This window comes from Fonsecaea erecta (assembly GCF_001651985.1).
Source record: "Fonsecaea erecta strain CBS 125763 chromosome Unknown Scaff9, whole genome shotgun sequence".
NCBI lineage: Eukaryota > Fungi > Ascomycota > Eurotiomycetes > Chaetothyriales > Herpotrichiellaceae > Fonsecaea > Fonsecaea erecta.
In genome coordinates this window covers 1,417,964-1,433,761 of record NW_017387252.1, presented here as the reverse complement: position 1 = coordinate 1,433,761, position 15,798 = coordinate 1,417,964, and the positions used below count along the sequence as shown (strand labels likewise).

The 15,798-nt window shown below is 52.1% G+C and overlaps 6 protein-coding genes across 6 annotated transcripts; 1 reads left to right on the top strand and 5 right to left on the bottom strand.

Moving 5' to 3' along the window:
• Positions 1–2,330: 2,330 nt before the first annotated feature.
• On the top strand, positions 2,331–3,511 carry AYL99_09730 (hypothetical protein; the record flags this gene model as incomplete). The annotated part of the gene is made up of 2 exons (XM_018841237.1): positions 2,331–2,354; positions 2,522–3,511. The coding sequence occupies 2 exons, from the start codon at positions 2,331–2,333 to the stop codon at positions 3,509–3,511; spliced, it is 1,014 nt and encodes a 337-aa protein (XP_018689918.1).
• Positions 3,512–4,088: 577 nt separating this feature from the next.
• AYL99_09729 (hypothetical protein) lies at positions 4,089–4,672 on the bottom strand (the record flags this gene model as incomplete). Its single annotated transcript, XM_018841236.1, has 2 exons — positions 4,089–4,481; positions 4,568–4,672. The coding sequence occupies 2 exons, from the start codon at positions 4,670–4,672 to the stop codon at positions 4,089–4,091; spliced, it is 498 nt and encodes a 165-aa protein (XP_018689917.1).
• A 1,263-nt stretch (positions 4,673–5,935) lies between these two features.
• Positions 5,936–6,910, bottom strand: AYL99_09728 (MC family mitochondrial carrier protein; the record flags this gene model as incomplete). The annotated part of the gene is made up of 1 exon (XM_018841235.1): positions 5,936–6,910. One exon carries the CDS (start codon positions 6,908–6,910, stop codon positions 5,936–5,938), a length of 975 nt encoding a protein of 324 aa, XP_018689916.1.
• Positions 6,911–7,707: 797 nt separating this feature from the next.
• Positions 7,708–8,955, bottom strand: AYL99_09727 (hypothetical protein; the record flags this gene model as incomplete). Its single annotated transcript, XM_018841234.1, has 2 exons — positions 7,708–8,733; positions 8,782–8,955. 2 exons carry the CDS (start codon positions 8,953–8,955, stop codon positions 7,708–7,710), a joined length of 1,200 nt encoding a protein of 399 aa, XP_018689915.1.
• A 775-nt stretch (positions 8,956–9,730) lies between these two features.
• Positions 9,731–10,388, bottom strand: AYL99_09726 (hypothetical protein; the record flags this gene model as incomplete). Its single annotated transcript, XM_018841233.1, has 3 exons — positions 9,731–9,943; positions 10,041–10,177; positions 10,229–10,388. 3 exons carry the CDS (start codon positions 10,386–10,388, stop codon positions 9,731–9,733), a joined length of 510 nt encoding a protein of 169 aa, XP_018689914.1.
• Positions 10,389–12,054: 1,666 nt separating this feature from the next.
• AYL99_09725 (hypothetical protein) lies at positions 12,055–15,563 on the bottom strand (the record flags this gene model as incomplete). Its single annotated transcript, XM_018841232.1, has 3 exons — positions 12,055–15,198; positions 15,254–15,344; positions 15,397–15,563. 3 exons carry the CDS (start codon positions 15,561–15,563, stop codon positions 12,055–12,057), a joined length of 3,402 nt encoding a protein of 1,133 aa, XP_018689913.1.
• Between the last annotated feature and the right edge of the window lie 235 nt (positions 15,564–15,798).

The window sequence follows — 15,798 nt, the reverse complement described above, 5'->3', positions numbered from 1 at the left end:
CACTTTCCGTTCTAACTCATTCTATGCATTTCCAGTTGAGACTGACGCAATGCCTCAACCTTTGCCTAGGCTATTCTCATTCATTGACTCAAGTCATATTGCTGGGGAGGAGCACGTGGGCCACATGGATTCTGTCAGATGTCGAGGTGCCGCTTCAGTCAAGGACTCGGGTACCAGCAAAACCGGCTACACCGACGATTACAAGCATTAAGATCGAACCCGATGGGGGTACAGAGACATCGACAACAAAAGAACAAAATAGTAAGCTAAATACGGTCGAGAAATACACTCTATTGGATCACACCACTTACAGCGTTGTTGCTATGCTTGGTAGGTTTGGGCGGAGCAAAGGCCATTGCGTTTACTTGAGCAAGATCAAAGGGAAACCGGTCGGCGACCAGATCTGGACCATTCAATATTCTCTCGCTTTGGCCTTCGTGTTTAAGTCATCCCTGGCAGCCAGTATCTCACTTGCTTTGACTCAGCATGCGTGCGTTACACTTCGACGTTGCAAAAATGGAACTTCAGTTTCGGCGATTGATGCAATGTTTCTTTTCGGAAGCTCACTATTCAAATTCCTGTCTCCTTCACTGTGGCGATCAGCCGTGGGGACCTCCACGACCAACACTACCGAGGACAGCTGCATTGTACGGACACTGGACTGGGGCGTCAATCAAGACTTCACCGTCCCCACTGATGCTCGTTCCTTGTTCGTTACTGATAACTCGTACTTATACTACCATTCGTCGACGAGCAGTGAAGACTGACAGCGTCGATGTTGGAAAATGGTCACCAACTCGGCTGGACGTTGCCATGTGGACAGAACTGCACCTATGGCATCCGCTTATCGGCCCTTCCTGGTACTGCACAGAAGTTGAGGAAGTTGACGATCCCCGAGCACCTTAAAAGCCTCAGTCCTCTGGGCCGTATTGGTACTGGGGTGAGTACGGAGATGGTTCAAACATTACCTCGTACTGTAACCTGTAATGGAAGACAACTCCAACAATCTGCTCTAAAGCCCGGTCTACTGTAGCGGGTTGAATGCCTCCACAAACCAATCCGTGCCAGGATTCGATGCCGGGTTCACTCGAGGTCTCGACCCATCGGTTGGTGTCTTGAGGAAATTACGACGTGAGATACTGGACGTTCAAGGATGCTGCTGTCAATTCGGCAACTCCTCACATACGACGTAAGTGAGCTATAAAGACGGGGTTCAAAAACCAATGCCCTGAACAAGAGTAATCCGTTCTCGAGCTTCCAGATCTCCCCTGAGGGCTCGGAAGGCCAAGGCAGCTACATCGTCATGTCATGTTATTCGGATATGTACATCAACCGAGATCCATGCTATGACCTTGTGGCTGATACCTCCCTTGGTCTCGTCCCATCCCTCATCACCAGCCTTCCCATCAACGTAACCTATGCTTCCGAGACACCCTATATCCCTCGCCGGAACTTTGGCTCCTTGCTGCAAGAGCTCTCGCACGATCTCACCATCTCTCCGATGTCAAACCACTTGACCTTGTCACGAGTTTTATGACGGTGCCACGCCCCCGAACCCTCACCGAAGCGGTCTGGAAAGTTGACTGGGTTCCCATTCTTACGGCTTACAGCACCGGCTTGGGAGTGGCTCTTATCTGCTTGGCTGTTGGAGCCCGGGCCTCCATGGTCCACTGTTTGGTCCACAATACATTTTTCTCGCGGTCGTACGCACGACCGGGGATGAGGAAGAGACATACCTATTCGTTAAAGGGATGTTGGGAGACTAAGACACGCATGCCAGTCCAAGATTCCTCTGTTGTGAAGCTCATATCACTCCAGGGAGCACGAACAATGACGTAAGAGTTCTTCAACAACCCAAAACGAACCTCATTTCTTAGACCGCGCTCTTCGGTGCTACCATATGCGTTTGCTTGTAGCCCAGTAAGCGAGATGTATGTTCAAGACGCCTTCGGTCGCAATAGCAGCAGAGCACATGTCTGTGGCACGATCCTCGTCCCAATTTGGGGCGAAAGGCTGGATTTAATAATACTTTTTATCAGGATTCCGAAGCTAGCGTCGATAGTCCCCAGGCATGGCTTTCCCCCCTCCATGTCCCTGGTGATCCTCCGTCTATCCCCCACCTTCAACCCAGGGCCGCACAACTCACCCACTACTCTTACCAGTGCACCGATCACTTCTCTTGTTACTACTATTTTACGGTCGAGGAACACATAAAGCTTCGTTTGCCCTGTTGCTGATTCGGACTTCTGCTCCTTCTCATCCGAGCCGCAGCCGGCCTTCGGTCCAATAACGCTCGGCGCAGAGAACAAAGGTCGTGCGACTAACTCAAGATGCCAGCAGCATCACCTCAAACAGTGAGTCTCTATTTGGACCCGGACTACATCTATTCCACAACACAAGTCGAGAAGATCGCTACGGGTCCGACTATGCGTAGGAAGTGATGCCCTTTGCGCTCCCACTGCGTTTTGCATGTGCTCACATCACACCAAAACCACAAGAATCTCTAATTCATTCCACATAGGTCAAACTAAAATCGACCCTCCGCCTCCTCATCCCTCGTCTTCGCAATGCACAGAAGAAAGACACCGCCATCTCCGTGTCGGCACGCCGCGAGATGGCCGAACTGCTCGCCCAATCCCGCGAAGCGTCTGCTCGCATACGCGTTGAGAATATCATCCACACCGACATCACCGTGGAGCTGATGGAGATTCTGGAGCTCTACGCCGAACTCCTCCTGGCCAGAGCAGGACTGTTAGATGTCAGGGACAAGAACATCAAAGAAGGCACAGCGCAGGCGGGCGACGATACTGGGTTGGAGGAAGCGGCAGCGAGCATCATCTACTCTGCGCCGCGGTTGCCCCGGGATGTGCGGGAGCTAGGCATCGTGCGAAGCATGCTGATCGAGCGATTTGGCAAGGACTTTGCAATTCGTGCGAACGAGAATGAGGACAACTGTGTCCCCACACGGGTGGTTGACAAGTTAAAGGTCGATCCGCCCAGTGCGAAGCTGGTACAGGCATATCTGGAAGAGATTGCGAGGACTTATGGAGTGGACTGGCCTCCGCAAAGAGAAGGAGAGCAGGTCGAGGCACTGAGTGAGGAAGTCGATGGTGAGGATGCTGGCGATGACGATGGCGCGGGTGGTGGTACGAAGGAGCCACCTTTGCTTGCGGGCGGATCAGCACCGACCCCATCGACGCCATCACGGCCGAACAAGATCGACATTGGCTCTTTACAGAATGCGACGCCGCCGTCAAGCTTGGAGCCTGGAGGCGCAAAGAGTCCTGTCTCTATAGCTCCTCCTGGCGCGACATCTGAAAACCTCAGCCCAAAGGTCAAACTGCCTGGAGGAGGGGAGATCAGAAAGGGTTTCAATAATGTGAAATCAACACCACCCGCCGGAACGGCAAAAGGAAAGAATCCAGTTACAGGAGGAGGTGCCGGAGCGGTGCCTGGAAGTGTTCCAACGGTGGATGATTTGGCAAAGAGATTCCAGGCGCTCAAGAGATGAATATGAACCATCAGCGGGACACGAAGATGCAGATCAGACATCTGCTAAGCAGAACAGTTTGGAATCTGATGCATTGGAAATTTCTTCCATTCACCACAGGGTCGTCGCAAACGGCGCGACTACTGTGATACCACCTCTGCCTTGCGGTAACCGTTCATGCCCCTGCCCGGTTTTGTCAATCTCCATTCCCTTGACTGTGTGGGCGAGTTCATCAACAAAGCAATATATTCTCCATCTTGCGAATACCTTGAGCCGGATTCCATAGTCGAAGACGAGAATATTCTCAGCTTTCCTGACTTCTTGAGCGGTATTTTGGATGGAGTCAAGGAGGAAGGCAAAGTCGGGCTGCGATCCGATGCTTTCTCGAGGATTTGCCATAACCTTGGAGTTTGATTATGTTGCTGTTGTCGTTGATCCATGATACTGGCAGGGTAAAACACATGTACAATCCACTTCCAAGATTGTCCGCGAGAGTTGCTGATGTAGCATTCGGTCAGATTCAAGGACCGTTTGGGGAGTCCTTGTCGATTCTGATATGATCCTCGCGTCTTGGGCTTTTGGCTGAATACTCTTCCCCTCACTCCAGTTTGTCCAGGTGCTCCAGTCTCGTCAAGACGACTTGTTTGCTCGTCTCCTCGATCTCGCCGGCCAGGAACACCTCATCAAGAATGGCGTAGACCTTGTAAAAGTTGAAGACGAGATCCAATTCGCAGACGTTGCCGAAAAACTGGTCAAGCACCTCGACAAAGAAGTGGATGGCTTCGAGGTAGGCTAACTCGTTGTCATTGGCGTCGACGCAGACGCAGAAAAACAAGCCTGCGTACCGGCGGTACACAATCTTTGTGGAGGACAGGTTCTGGCGGACAAGGGGTTGGGCGTGCGACGTGGAAGCGGACGAAGAGGGTGCGGATCGGAACTCGACGAAGTTGGATTGGTATTTCTGGTCGCGGGGAGCAATAAGTCGATGGACCTGTGGGATGTTCGAACAGTCAACCAAACAAACCCTTCAAGAGGAGAAGTCGATCCTGTCGATGTGTTGGGTGAACATCATCTTACCTCGCCCTTCAGTTTCACCTTCTCTTCGTCCGTGTAGGGGGCATACCACTTGGCGAGCCTCGTTTTGCCCTGACGATTCTGGACAAGAATAAAGGAGAGCACCATGTTGGCGATGCAAACCTCGTCGGCAATCAACAATTGAAGATCAATGAATAATGAGTGAAGCCACACATGGGGCGTTGTCGCTCTGCCATGACCCCGACTTGGCCGGTACCGAGTCCGCGTGAGATTGGACTTTCCCGTTTTAGTGACATTCAAACAAATCTCAGTCATCTTCTTCGGGTCAACACCATCAAACACTTCAACGACTGAATGAATGCGCTCGCGTCTGCAAAGCCAAATTTCCGGCCTGTGGACCTTTTCATTACCAGTCACTGGACCATATACTTTCGGGGAGTGCAGGTTATGTAGACGGCCATGAGCAGAGTGTCAACGCGACGGTCTAAGATGGACGTTTTCTCATTTCGTTTCCATCCAGACCTTGGCGATATGTATGCGAGCAAACGAGGCCACATCATTCCGTGAGTATATATTGCTATTCCCCCGTGGTCTTGCGAGCCTTCGGGTTTTCTTGACCAGGCCTATACAAAATATCGAACTGCGATTAGACAACACTCCCAACTCTCCGTCATATTCGACAGCAACGAATCTGTAATCATAGACGAGCGCACTGCATCCACCCTCAACATGTTGAAATCTCTCCGGTCGGCTGTGCATGAAATGCTGGAGGTTAGCGAAGAAACCGCGTATCGTGGACGTCCTGGGCCCAGACCGGTCGATGCTAGTGCCGCCGACTCCCACGTTGGATCTGATTCCCTGCCACAAACCCCAGGTACAGGAGAGCGCGAAGGGGTTGTGCATTTGCGGGGTGGAATCACCAGGGAAGGTTGGGAGAAATCCGATGGGTGGTGTAGGTGCTGCGTGGTGATGTGATGCTCACACTCTGGCTTGTGAGGGATTGCAGGGAGTACCAAGGGCATGATGTGAACTTCGGCGGAGGGTTGTTGCTACTTTTAGGTCATGCGTAGCATCCGTCTCGAGTCTCTCGAGAGAAATCTCACGACTGGTCTTTTGACTCTGCTTATTCCTTGTGGCGTCTTCGACTGTTTTATTATCTGTAGAACTGAAAACCCTCAAAGTCCCACAAGGGCAACAAGAGACTGAGCAAAAAAAGGGGCTATGTATCTATGCTTATTAACCCATGTGGTTGTACACTGTAGCTGCCTGTGATCCTTGCTCGCTGTATACAAGAAAAGAGAACTCCTCCAACGCCGGGACGTATGATCTCGCACCTATACGTGGAAAACCGACGGCTGTAACATCGGGAAATGCCTGAAGCGACAGCTTCGTCCCCCGGTTTCCTGTGGCTTACCCGAACATTGAATTCATGGCCTTGTGCGCCAGTTCGACCCCCACAAACGTGGCTGCATTCGCTGGTATGGCTCTTGCCAATGCTGGTCCGAACCCTGGAAAGAAAGCCTTTATACCACCACTTCTGTATACCTGCGACATGACACCACCGATGGTCGGCTTGCCTTCGGCGGTCTGTATCCTGCTCTTGACCGTGTCGACAGGGAACACGGGAATCCACATTGCCACGCCTGCACAAGCTCCAGCTGTCATGACAGCCGTCAGACTCAATTCCCCGGTCGCGTTGCCCTCGGCATCCTTCGGGGAGAGCGTGCGTTTCACGTATTCGTAGACTGCAAAGTACGCCGCTGAACCGGGGCCATCGCGGGCAAGAGTCATGGCGCTACCCCTGAATACGGATCTTATGCCACCCTCTTTGTAAAGCTGTCTAACAACGTCCACTCCACCAGAGTATTTGGGTTTCTCTCCCGGCGCGAGCTGCTTTTGACCCTGAATCTGCAGGAGGACTTTGACGCGCTCAAACGGCGCAGTGATGAGGGTCATAGGTATAGCCGAGAAGAACCCCGCGGCGGATATTTGCCCGATGGAATATTGAGGCGTATTGTTCTTGACAGGCACCGTAGTGAATGAGTCCACGAGTCTTTTTCCCATGTCATATCCCCAAAAGCTCACGGCGAACATGGGCGTGACACCCACTAGGGGGGCAGAAACACCGGCATAGAGACCTCTCGCCAGTCCCTCCCGAGCGACGGTCTTCTTCACAACATCGATGGCGCCCGAATAAACTCCCTTGTCAGCGGTTTGTAGGCGAACTTTTACCAAATCGAAAGGGTGCCCGACTACGACCGCACACACGCCACCTACTCCGCCAGCGACAAGAGACCGGAGGCCGGAGACGGCGCCCTTGGCAGTCTCTTTGACTTGCTCTTTGACCTCCTCAGAGGAGGGGAGTTGTTCTATGGACGTCGGCATCGTGGCTGGGGCCATTGGGGTGGTGCGATGACGTGCAGATGGGCAGCAGGTCCAGGTAGGCTTGTCGCGCAGGAGACCGGCGAGGTATTCGAGGAGTCAAAGCTCGAGGCTTCGTCTGTGTATTGTTCTTGTTATGGTGCGGTAAAACTTAACGGGCGGACGGAGCGATGAAGCGATCGACGGCGAGTTTGGAGGCTTGTCGGAGGGGCAGGTAAAGACGCGTCAGGACGCAGCGACTCGATTTAGCGACGGGATATCATGGTAGAATATCTGCACCCAAAATTCAAGAGCGATTCACTGAGGCTCAAGAAATAGAAATAGATTTTCCCTCAGAATAAGTTCGCATGGAAGGATTAAAAAATTTTTGTTACTGACGCGGGAAACATCGCATGCCCTTTGACATCGCCGACTTCACAAGCTTGCGAGGGCGTACGGAGTAAAAGGACACAGATTCCCCGGAGGTTGTTCAGCCGAGGTTCGGCCCTGCTGAGTTTGCCTCGCCGTGCCCTCCAACCGTGGCTGAGTGCGTGGGGGGTGGCATGGAGAGCCATCAAACACCCCGAAATGTTTTCGTTCTCCGGCATTGTCATCTGGGCGAAGCTCGGAGACTGTCAGGATACGTCTTGTACGAGTTACACACGTCCAAACAAACTTGTTACCATTTTTCAGAATACTTCAGCTTTCCTGGGCCATATTCAACGCCTCCCTGCCTGTAGTATACAAAATGTTGCATGCAATGACGAAGTGATCAGTCTGTGTACCTTGGAGCAAAGCCGGTTAAGAGGCAATACCACGGTTCACTGATGAGCACGTGTGATCCCGTGTACCGTCCTCATCACCTCGCCCAGTTTGTCCCCAAACAGGATGTGAGCTTCAGCGACCAGAACAATCGTGAAGAGGAGCCAGCAAGCGAGGAAGATGAGGGTCACCTTGGCCATCAACCTCAGCAACCGCATTCGACTCTCCCAGGGGAAACTTCTCCATGCCTCGACCAAGCCGATCTTGCCTTGTCCACCAATGATAGCGGGAGTAGTCTTCCCGCCAAACGTGCGGTCAAATGGGACGATGGTTTCATCCTCCTCCGGGAGCATTGACGCTGCGACTCGGACCAAGGTGACGGTGGCGGGAATCTGGAGGAGCACGAATAGAGCGACCATGAGAGAAAATCCTAGAATTCCCTGGCCACCCACAGCATAGAGGTCTTTGCGACCTGGCTTGTAGTCGGGATTGTCCATATGCTTGAGCGACCCAAACGAACCACAAACCAACATGGGGAGAATCGCTACGACCTGGTGGGTAGTTGCCCACAAGGCGACAGCCGGGGCTATTTTGGGCCAGGTGCGAAGAGAAGGAATGCGCTTGTACCATCTCTTCTGGCTGGGCTCAGAGATGACAATATGTACCCAGGCCATATGCCAGGTAGCAAGGGCAGTTTCGGCAACAATGGCGGCAAACGCGACTCCTAGCCGGTTGGGAAAGATAGTGGCGATGATGGAGACAATGAAACCACCGAGTAGGCCCCAGGCAATGAACATGGACAGGCCACGGAATCGAGACCAGTAGCCAGCCCGGGCTCGGAGGTGCGAAATTGTCTGGCGAATCGAGGCCGTGAAAGGCTTGTTGCGCACGAGGAGAATTTCAGCATCGCCGTCCGTGTCGTCTTCGAGGCCATCCTGTTGTCTCTGCGTGGGCTTGGGCGCAGGGGTTGTAGAGTATGCGGGAGGGTCGGTTGGTTCTATAGTGCCGACGGGGACGTAGGCTTCGGTTTCCGGGCTCTCAACCATACATAGGATGGGCAGCAAGTGGCCGTAGGTATAACCGACCTGCAGATTGGTCAGTAGTTTTCCCCACTATGTAGCAGAGACACTTACAGAGAATAGAAGGGCAATGAAAACCAAACTAGAGAGGACAAAGATCAAGCCCGCCAGAGGTGAAATTCTAGGAGTGTCGCCTCCGGATGGCTGGTCCAGCCCAGTTGTGGCTGCGACGATACCACGGTGGGCGACTTCAACGCCACGGCGAACAAGATGCGTAGACAGACTCATGGTGAAGGAAGTGGGACGAAAGCAGACGACAGTGGTCGAAGAGGAAGAAAGGACGGAGGATAAAGAATGAAAGAGAGAAGCAGGTCTGGTGAGATTGATGGCCTTTATTTGTCGGGGTGAAACAAGTGGATGGATCAGACATTCCGCCGACGCCGAAGGCAGCAAATCAGCGTCACTCAGGCTGCCGCATTCCCTACACTACGAGCCAGCACTGCCACAGGGGCTTTACCTCCTGGGACTTTCTCCAAACACCCTTGGATTTACAGGTCTTGATGAAGGGAATACGCAGTACGTATTTCCCTCTGCACAGCCGGCGCGACAACCCGCCGAGCTCCATCTGATTCCGAACAACGATTTGTCCTCCCTCCTGCTCAGCTTGGGCCTAACAGGGCATGCTGCACCAGTGAGAGTGAAACCCACATGAAGTGAAACAAGTTGGTGACGGTCCTGGACCGCTATGGCGAGTTGAAGAAATAGAAGTGTTGATGTCCTCAGCGCTTGCCACAGCTGAGCGACACATACCAGGTCCTCCGAGAAATATCCCCCGTAGCTAGACCACGTCATTCGTTCTGAGACGATATCGCTCCTTAGTCTTTGTTGCTATGCTAATCATGTCTTCATCTCCGAGTGGTACAACTAGTAGTCGTCGCCGTCGACACCCCACCCAGAACTCCAGCAGCAAATAGATAACTCAGTTCGCCATATCCGGACGCCCAAACGATGATCCCAGGTGTCACCATCGCACCACGCTATGCAATCGCATGGTATGGAGGGCTCAGTCGTCCCCTAAGCTTTCTCTTACGAGTCGTTGACACTTTCTCCGGAAACCTTTGGGATCCTCCCTCCACATTTTGGCTGCATCCACATTCGCAGGAGACTCGTCGTTGGGAGAACTCAACATACTGATGACAGATATCAGGATGGTCTCGGGACTTTGTACGGGACTCCACCGTTCTGCAGCAGACTCATACCCGTATTGGTCATCCTCCTACAGCCATCTATCAGCCGGCGCCGCCAGCATTGAAGCGCGATAGCATCTGTCCCACCGAGTAGGACGGGTTGGTTGAAAGACGAGAAGCACTTACCGGAGGATGAAGGATAGATATACAGACCTCCCCAGTCGGATAGATATTAGGGTGAAATATTGGGGTTTCGAACTTCATTTTCGGAGGCATCAGGGGGTATTCTGGAGGGAAGGACAGGCGGGCACGAAAGAATCCTCCTGGTCCATCGTCAGCGAGCATCGAGACAAGTGGAAATCGCAAATTCATACCGCCGTAGTATTTACAGTCGTCATTGATCATGAGCATAACTTCCCACTCGAAGACGTTGTTATCCACAAGCCCACAGCTGATGCCCGGTATATCTTTGTCTGACTGCATCTGCTTCAATTGTCTGCCGAGCAACACAGCAGCTGCTGATGTAGAAGCCATACTGGCAGGAAGAAGGAGCGGTGCTGCGGTCCGGCTCGACGCAGTCTGACCAGAGGACTGTCCGTCTGATCAAAATATCTTCGAGGGAGGGTTGGAGGAGTTCGAGATCGGATGCGAGATCGCCGCGGACGAGGGGCCGGAAGCTGGCAGAGACCGGGTCGATGCCGTCGAAAGAGTTGTTTTCAACGATTACTTGCAGAATAACGAGTGGCTCGAGGAGATTCACGGTTGTAGCGAGTACAGGATGCAGCGTGGGGATATTACAGTATGACCTGGGCGCTGGGCCATTTGGTGCTATTGCTCCGATTTGTCCGCTACATCCGATCATGCTCGGGATCGGCACAAGGCTTCGCTTCGACCGAGTCTAACTACCTGCAGTTCTAGGGGGTCTGGTCTGCCTACCTCACCGACTTGGACTATGAGGCTGGCGACCTGGACTCAATATCTACCCATCTCTGACAACAATTTTCCTATAAAGTTCGTCTTCGCTGTCCTCTCAAATCATCTTTACTGAGGGTTGTTCAAGCTGCTTGTCATGAACCTCAGATACGGACGGACCCCGGTATATCGACATATTGCTTCGCGTCCTCGAATGGAAACTGAAGGACGCACGATCACATCGCGCGCAAACAGGATGCATCGGTGTCCCGAGTAATCAGCTGTATTCCGTCCGGTCAAAGCAGAGAAGAGCATCCTCACCCAGGTCTTCTTGGTTGGGTCAATGATAAAAACAGACCGAATGCTATTACGTGCAATACCATTTTCATCGGTATTGTCTATGCCGTGCTAATCCACCGTGTCCTTAGGAAATGCCATTCTTCGCGACCCGCATCTGGAATAATAGGGAGGCGCAGGTCCGTCCAAGCGATTCCAATAATGCTTTTGATTCACTCATCGTAATTTGAGATCGTTGACGCGAAGGCCCATCACTCTGGCTCCTCGGTCCTCGAATTCTTCCTTTAATTTGGCAAACGCTCCCAATTCGCGACGCAGACTGGATCTAAACATGACAGCCCACGGGTCGTCTATGAAATTGTGTAAATCAGGATCTCCATGTGTTGGCTTATGTCGGAAGTTTAGTATTATGCTGCTGTGTAGCAGACGTAGCATATGCCTAGCGTATTTCGCCAATAAAAAAGGAATTGTTTCGAATCAAAGCCTGCCTCGATCGAAGGGTAAGGATCAATAAACGACCAAGTGACCACGATGTATACGAAGCCAGATGAAAAATCATTGAGTATCCGCGTATAAAGGCATCACCATAAGGTGCAAGACTTCCGAAGGTTCAAACAGATAGGTGAGTGAGATCACTCTCCAGGATCATATGGCGAACAAGACTGAGCTTCGCAGGATAGGTTAAACCCTCATACCCATTCCATGCTGCACAATAACAAACTAAGAAAGTCGGATTTCGACAATCATAACTCCGACACATTGACTGCTCGGACCCAGGTAAAGAATCTATGGCAGCAGATACGTCGACCCAAGTTGTCAATGCAGCCTGTCTCTATACGTCTTTCTGGCTTTTGAGCCGCTCATGAACACGAACGCCACCCAAAGCGCAGTATGCTACCTCCAAGATGCTTCTGGCTCGAAAAGCCACCAAGTCGTAAAACGTCAAATCCTATTCAACGCCAAGGTACGTTGCTCGCTGCTTGGGTTCCCTCTAATTGCCGTATTTCCAACCACCTTCTCGTCTCATTCGTTCTCGCTGTTCTCGATCCGCTCTGACCTCTTCCAGTGTCAGCCCATCACCGCTGAGTGCCCAATTGGCGCTGCTAGTCCGGTCTCGGAGACGTTTCAATCTGTCCTTATTGCCTTTGGAGAATATCTCCTCTATTTTCAACGGTGCAATTGGCCCAAACACTACATCACCATCCATCCCCTCCTGCCGGATGAGTTGTTCGGTGAGGTGACCCGGCGTGGCCCAATCAGGAATAGGAAAAGCATTGCCGTCATCGTCTGAATCTTCATCCTCCGAGTCGGTTGGAATTTCCGGAAGATGAATGGCCTCCCCGTTAGGATACTGGGGCGAAGACTTGACTGTCTGGATCGTCTTCTGTTGCATGATTGATATGGGAGTTTTCGTATGAGCTGGTGGGTTGGGGGCGTCTGCAAAGGGAATCTTTCCGCCTGTGGCATATTGTTGCATCTGGGGGGGAGCGGCTCGGCTGGGAGGTTGCGGGAATTGGCTCACATACGTCGAGGATTGTGCTTGCGTGTATGTGGCATGGTTGAAGATCGACGCCTTCTTTCCGAGCTGTGACTGCCGTATGGGTGCACCGGAGACAACAGGACGCGGCAGAATTTCAGTCACAGTTTCTTCCTCAGTCTTCCGTCTCTTTGTGTCGCCTTGAGACGGCATAATGCCTTGCTTTGAGTTTTGTGGACGAATCGTGCCCTGCTCTTCCTCCAGTGGTCGTTTGGCAGGTTTCGCAGGATTGGTAGGCAAAGCATGGTTCAGTAATGACCGGCCCGTGGGCTGACCACCAAGACGCGAGGAAGGTCTGACCTGGGCGGCTTCGTTAGCAGCACGCTCCAATCGTTGCTGCTCCGCCTTTCTAGCAGTCTCTTGACGTTTGCGCTCAATAGCCTGCTGTTGGGCCTGTCGCTTCGCTTGTTCTGCTGCCACTCGCTCTCTTTCACGCTTCTCTGCCTCCGCACGCTGCCTCTGTTCCTGCCTTCGCGCCTCTTCCTGTTGAGCTGCTCGCTTGCGCTCCAGTTCTCGCTTCTGCTCAAGCTTTCTCTGTGCCTCTCGTTCGTCCTGTTCTTTCTTGCGTTCTGCTGCAAGCAAAGCTCTTGGCTTCGGAGGCGGATGGATCGAGGATTTCACGGTTGTCGATGCCGATGACTGCAAGGAGGCAGTGCTAGCCTTTTTGTTCAACCCGGGGCGCTTGGGCTCGGCAGCTAGAGTTTCCTGTGTATTTGAAGCCGCCTGCGATGAATTGGCTGGCACTCGTTGAGACAGTGTCCCGACTCGTATAGACACAGGTGCGGGCTTAGCCTTGTTGATCGGGTGCTCTTTTCCCAGTCTTATTGGCCGGGTTGGTCTCGCCGCCGATTCGGTCGATTCTTGTTGCTCAACAGTCTGATGTTTTGGGCTTGAAGGCCGGAGTTGCTCAACATCCTTTTTGGCCACCTGTTCACGTACGAGCTTTTGTTCGGCGACCTTCTTTCTCTCCTCTTCTCGTGCCTTCTGCAGTTGGTCGTCCATCCTCTGCTTTAAGTGGACCTCTTTTTCCTTTCGTTTCTCCTCCTTTTCTCTCTCCGTGGAACTGCGTGTCTTTCTCGCCTCCTTGGGGGGGTCTTCCGGTAAAGGCTTATCTTCAATTAGAGCATTGAGGTTCGGGTACATTCCAGGCATTGCATTTGAAGCCACCTTGAGAGCATTAGGAGATAAAGTTTCCAGTTTGGCCGCGGCTGATATGCTTGCACTGCTAGTGAATAAGCCTTTGGCAGTCTTCATGATAGATTGCAACTTGGACTTGGAAGCACTTAGATCGAGATAGCGCTTCGGCGAGCCTTGTGGGGTTGATATGCTTTGAGTTGGATTTGAAACTGATATGGATTTCGCGGGGCTCGGCGGCGGTGCCATGGATGCCTTTGCAGGTGAAGCCAGAGTGGCGGTTGATGCAGATTTGGTGTGACCAAAACCTGGCATCATCTTACCGGGGCCCGGTGACATGCGAATGGGAGTCCTCATGCGCTCTTCATGCGCAATCAGTTCAGGGGCCCGAAGATCAAATTCATCCTCACTATCTGATCCCAGAGTCAGTGCGGTCTTTGAAGGAGATGGTCTGGCAGCTTCTGGACTATTCAACGGCTTGATCCAGTCATCGTCATCGTCATTCGCGACCTGTGTCCGTATTTCGTTCTGGGGTTTCTGGCGTTGTTCATCCAGCTGTTTTACGTCTGACAGGACGATAGCTGAAGGGATTGATTTAGAAGGTCTTGGGGGAGGAATCCTCCCAAGCATGTCAATTTTCTCATGCAGTCTTTGCGTCGAGAACTTTGCGTGATCTTTAGTGACTTGGTTCTCGGTCTCAGAATCGTCGTGGCCCAGAATCTGCACGTTTGAGTCGTTTTCATCGTCGTCTGCATCGTCCATCTCAACATCTTTATTGTCATCACGGGCCGGGTGCGATAGAGATTGATTCGAAGGAACGTTCGGCCGAAACCCATAAGTACATGATGGCGGTCGGTGTACTTGGTCGACGTGGCTTGTTCGTGAGATTCTAGTGCCTATACTTGTTTTCAATGGCTCCCGAGCCGGCAGGGAAGCAAATGTCAGACTGCTCTTCCTCACCAAAGGTCTCTCAGGGGTTGATTCATCGGAAGGGGAGCCAATGTCATCCAATTCGGGGTGTATTTGTGCTTGCCGCTCGTTTCTCGCTTCGATATTGTTACTCCGATGAATATCCAGGGGTGCATTTTGAGGCGCCACTCCCATCGCAACCACTTCGGGCCCCGTTATCTTTGTTGTTTGGTCTTCTTTTGCTGAATGAAAGGATCCTTCGGTAGTACGGTGTCCTTCTTCCATTGCATCATCCATATTATGGTCTGAAGACATATCTGTATTTCCAGAGGACTCTTCATGTACTGCTTCTGGTACGTTGCTCGAGTAAGAATGTATGCCGATATCCACGTCATCTTGGCTTGCGGTGTGGTAGCCTGAGTCGGTCTGTGACTTAACAGGTTGCTGTGTTTGATCGTTGCCGGTTGGGATTTCGAAGCGCAGCTTAGGCTGATCTACTCTCTTTTGCGGACTCTGTCGGAGTAAAGGTTTTGATGAAAAGACATCGCTCAGAGGCTACGGCACAAGCATTAGCTCCTGTTTCATTGGGACGAGGAAAGAATCTGCTTACTATTCGTGCATCTTGGGTGTTTCGTTTCCTTGCAGTACGAGGAGTCTTTCCTCGGAGCTTCCCGGGTGTCTTAAAGACGTTGGCGACATCGCTATTTCAGGTCAGCATTCCCTTAAACATCGCAGTTTCTGAATTGGGCATACAGATGGCTTGTGTTGAATATCTCGGCCATATGCTCACTGAGCCATTCAAGCTGGTGCTGGGCTGGATAAATGACATCCTCTTTCTCATTTCGTAGTAGGCTCAACGCGTTCTCCTTTTCAGCTGCGATCCAAGAGACCGATCCGACTGCTGTACCTTTGGTTGCCATTGTGCTCGGTGAAGTCAACACGGGATGGAGAAGATGAATTGTTGAATACGTTGGCGTTAAGGCTCCTCTAAAAATACCTTGTTGGAGCCTAGGAAGTGCATGTTCCTTATTCCAGGAAGCGGGCTGTCGAGAGCTGAACGTGAGATGAAAGAGGAGGTCAATGAAAGTGGGAATCTTTCCTATGTTTTGGTTAAAGCCGCTTTGGTCTTAGTGCAGAGCACGCACTCACGTGACC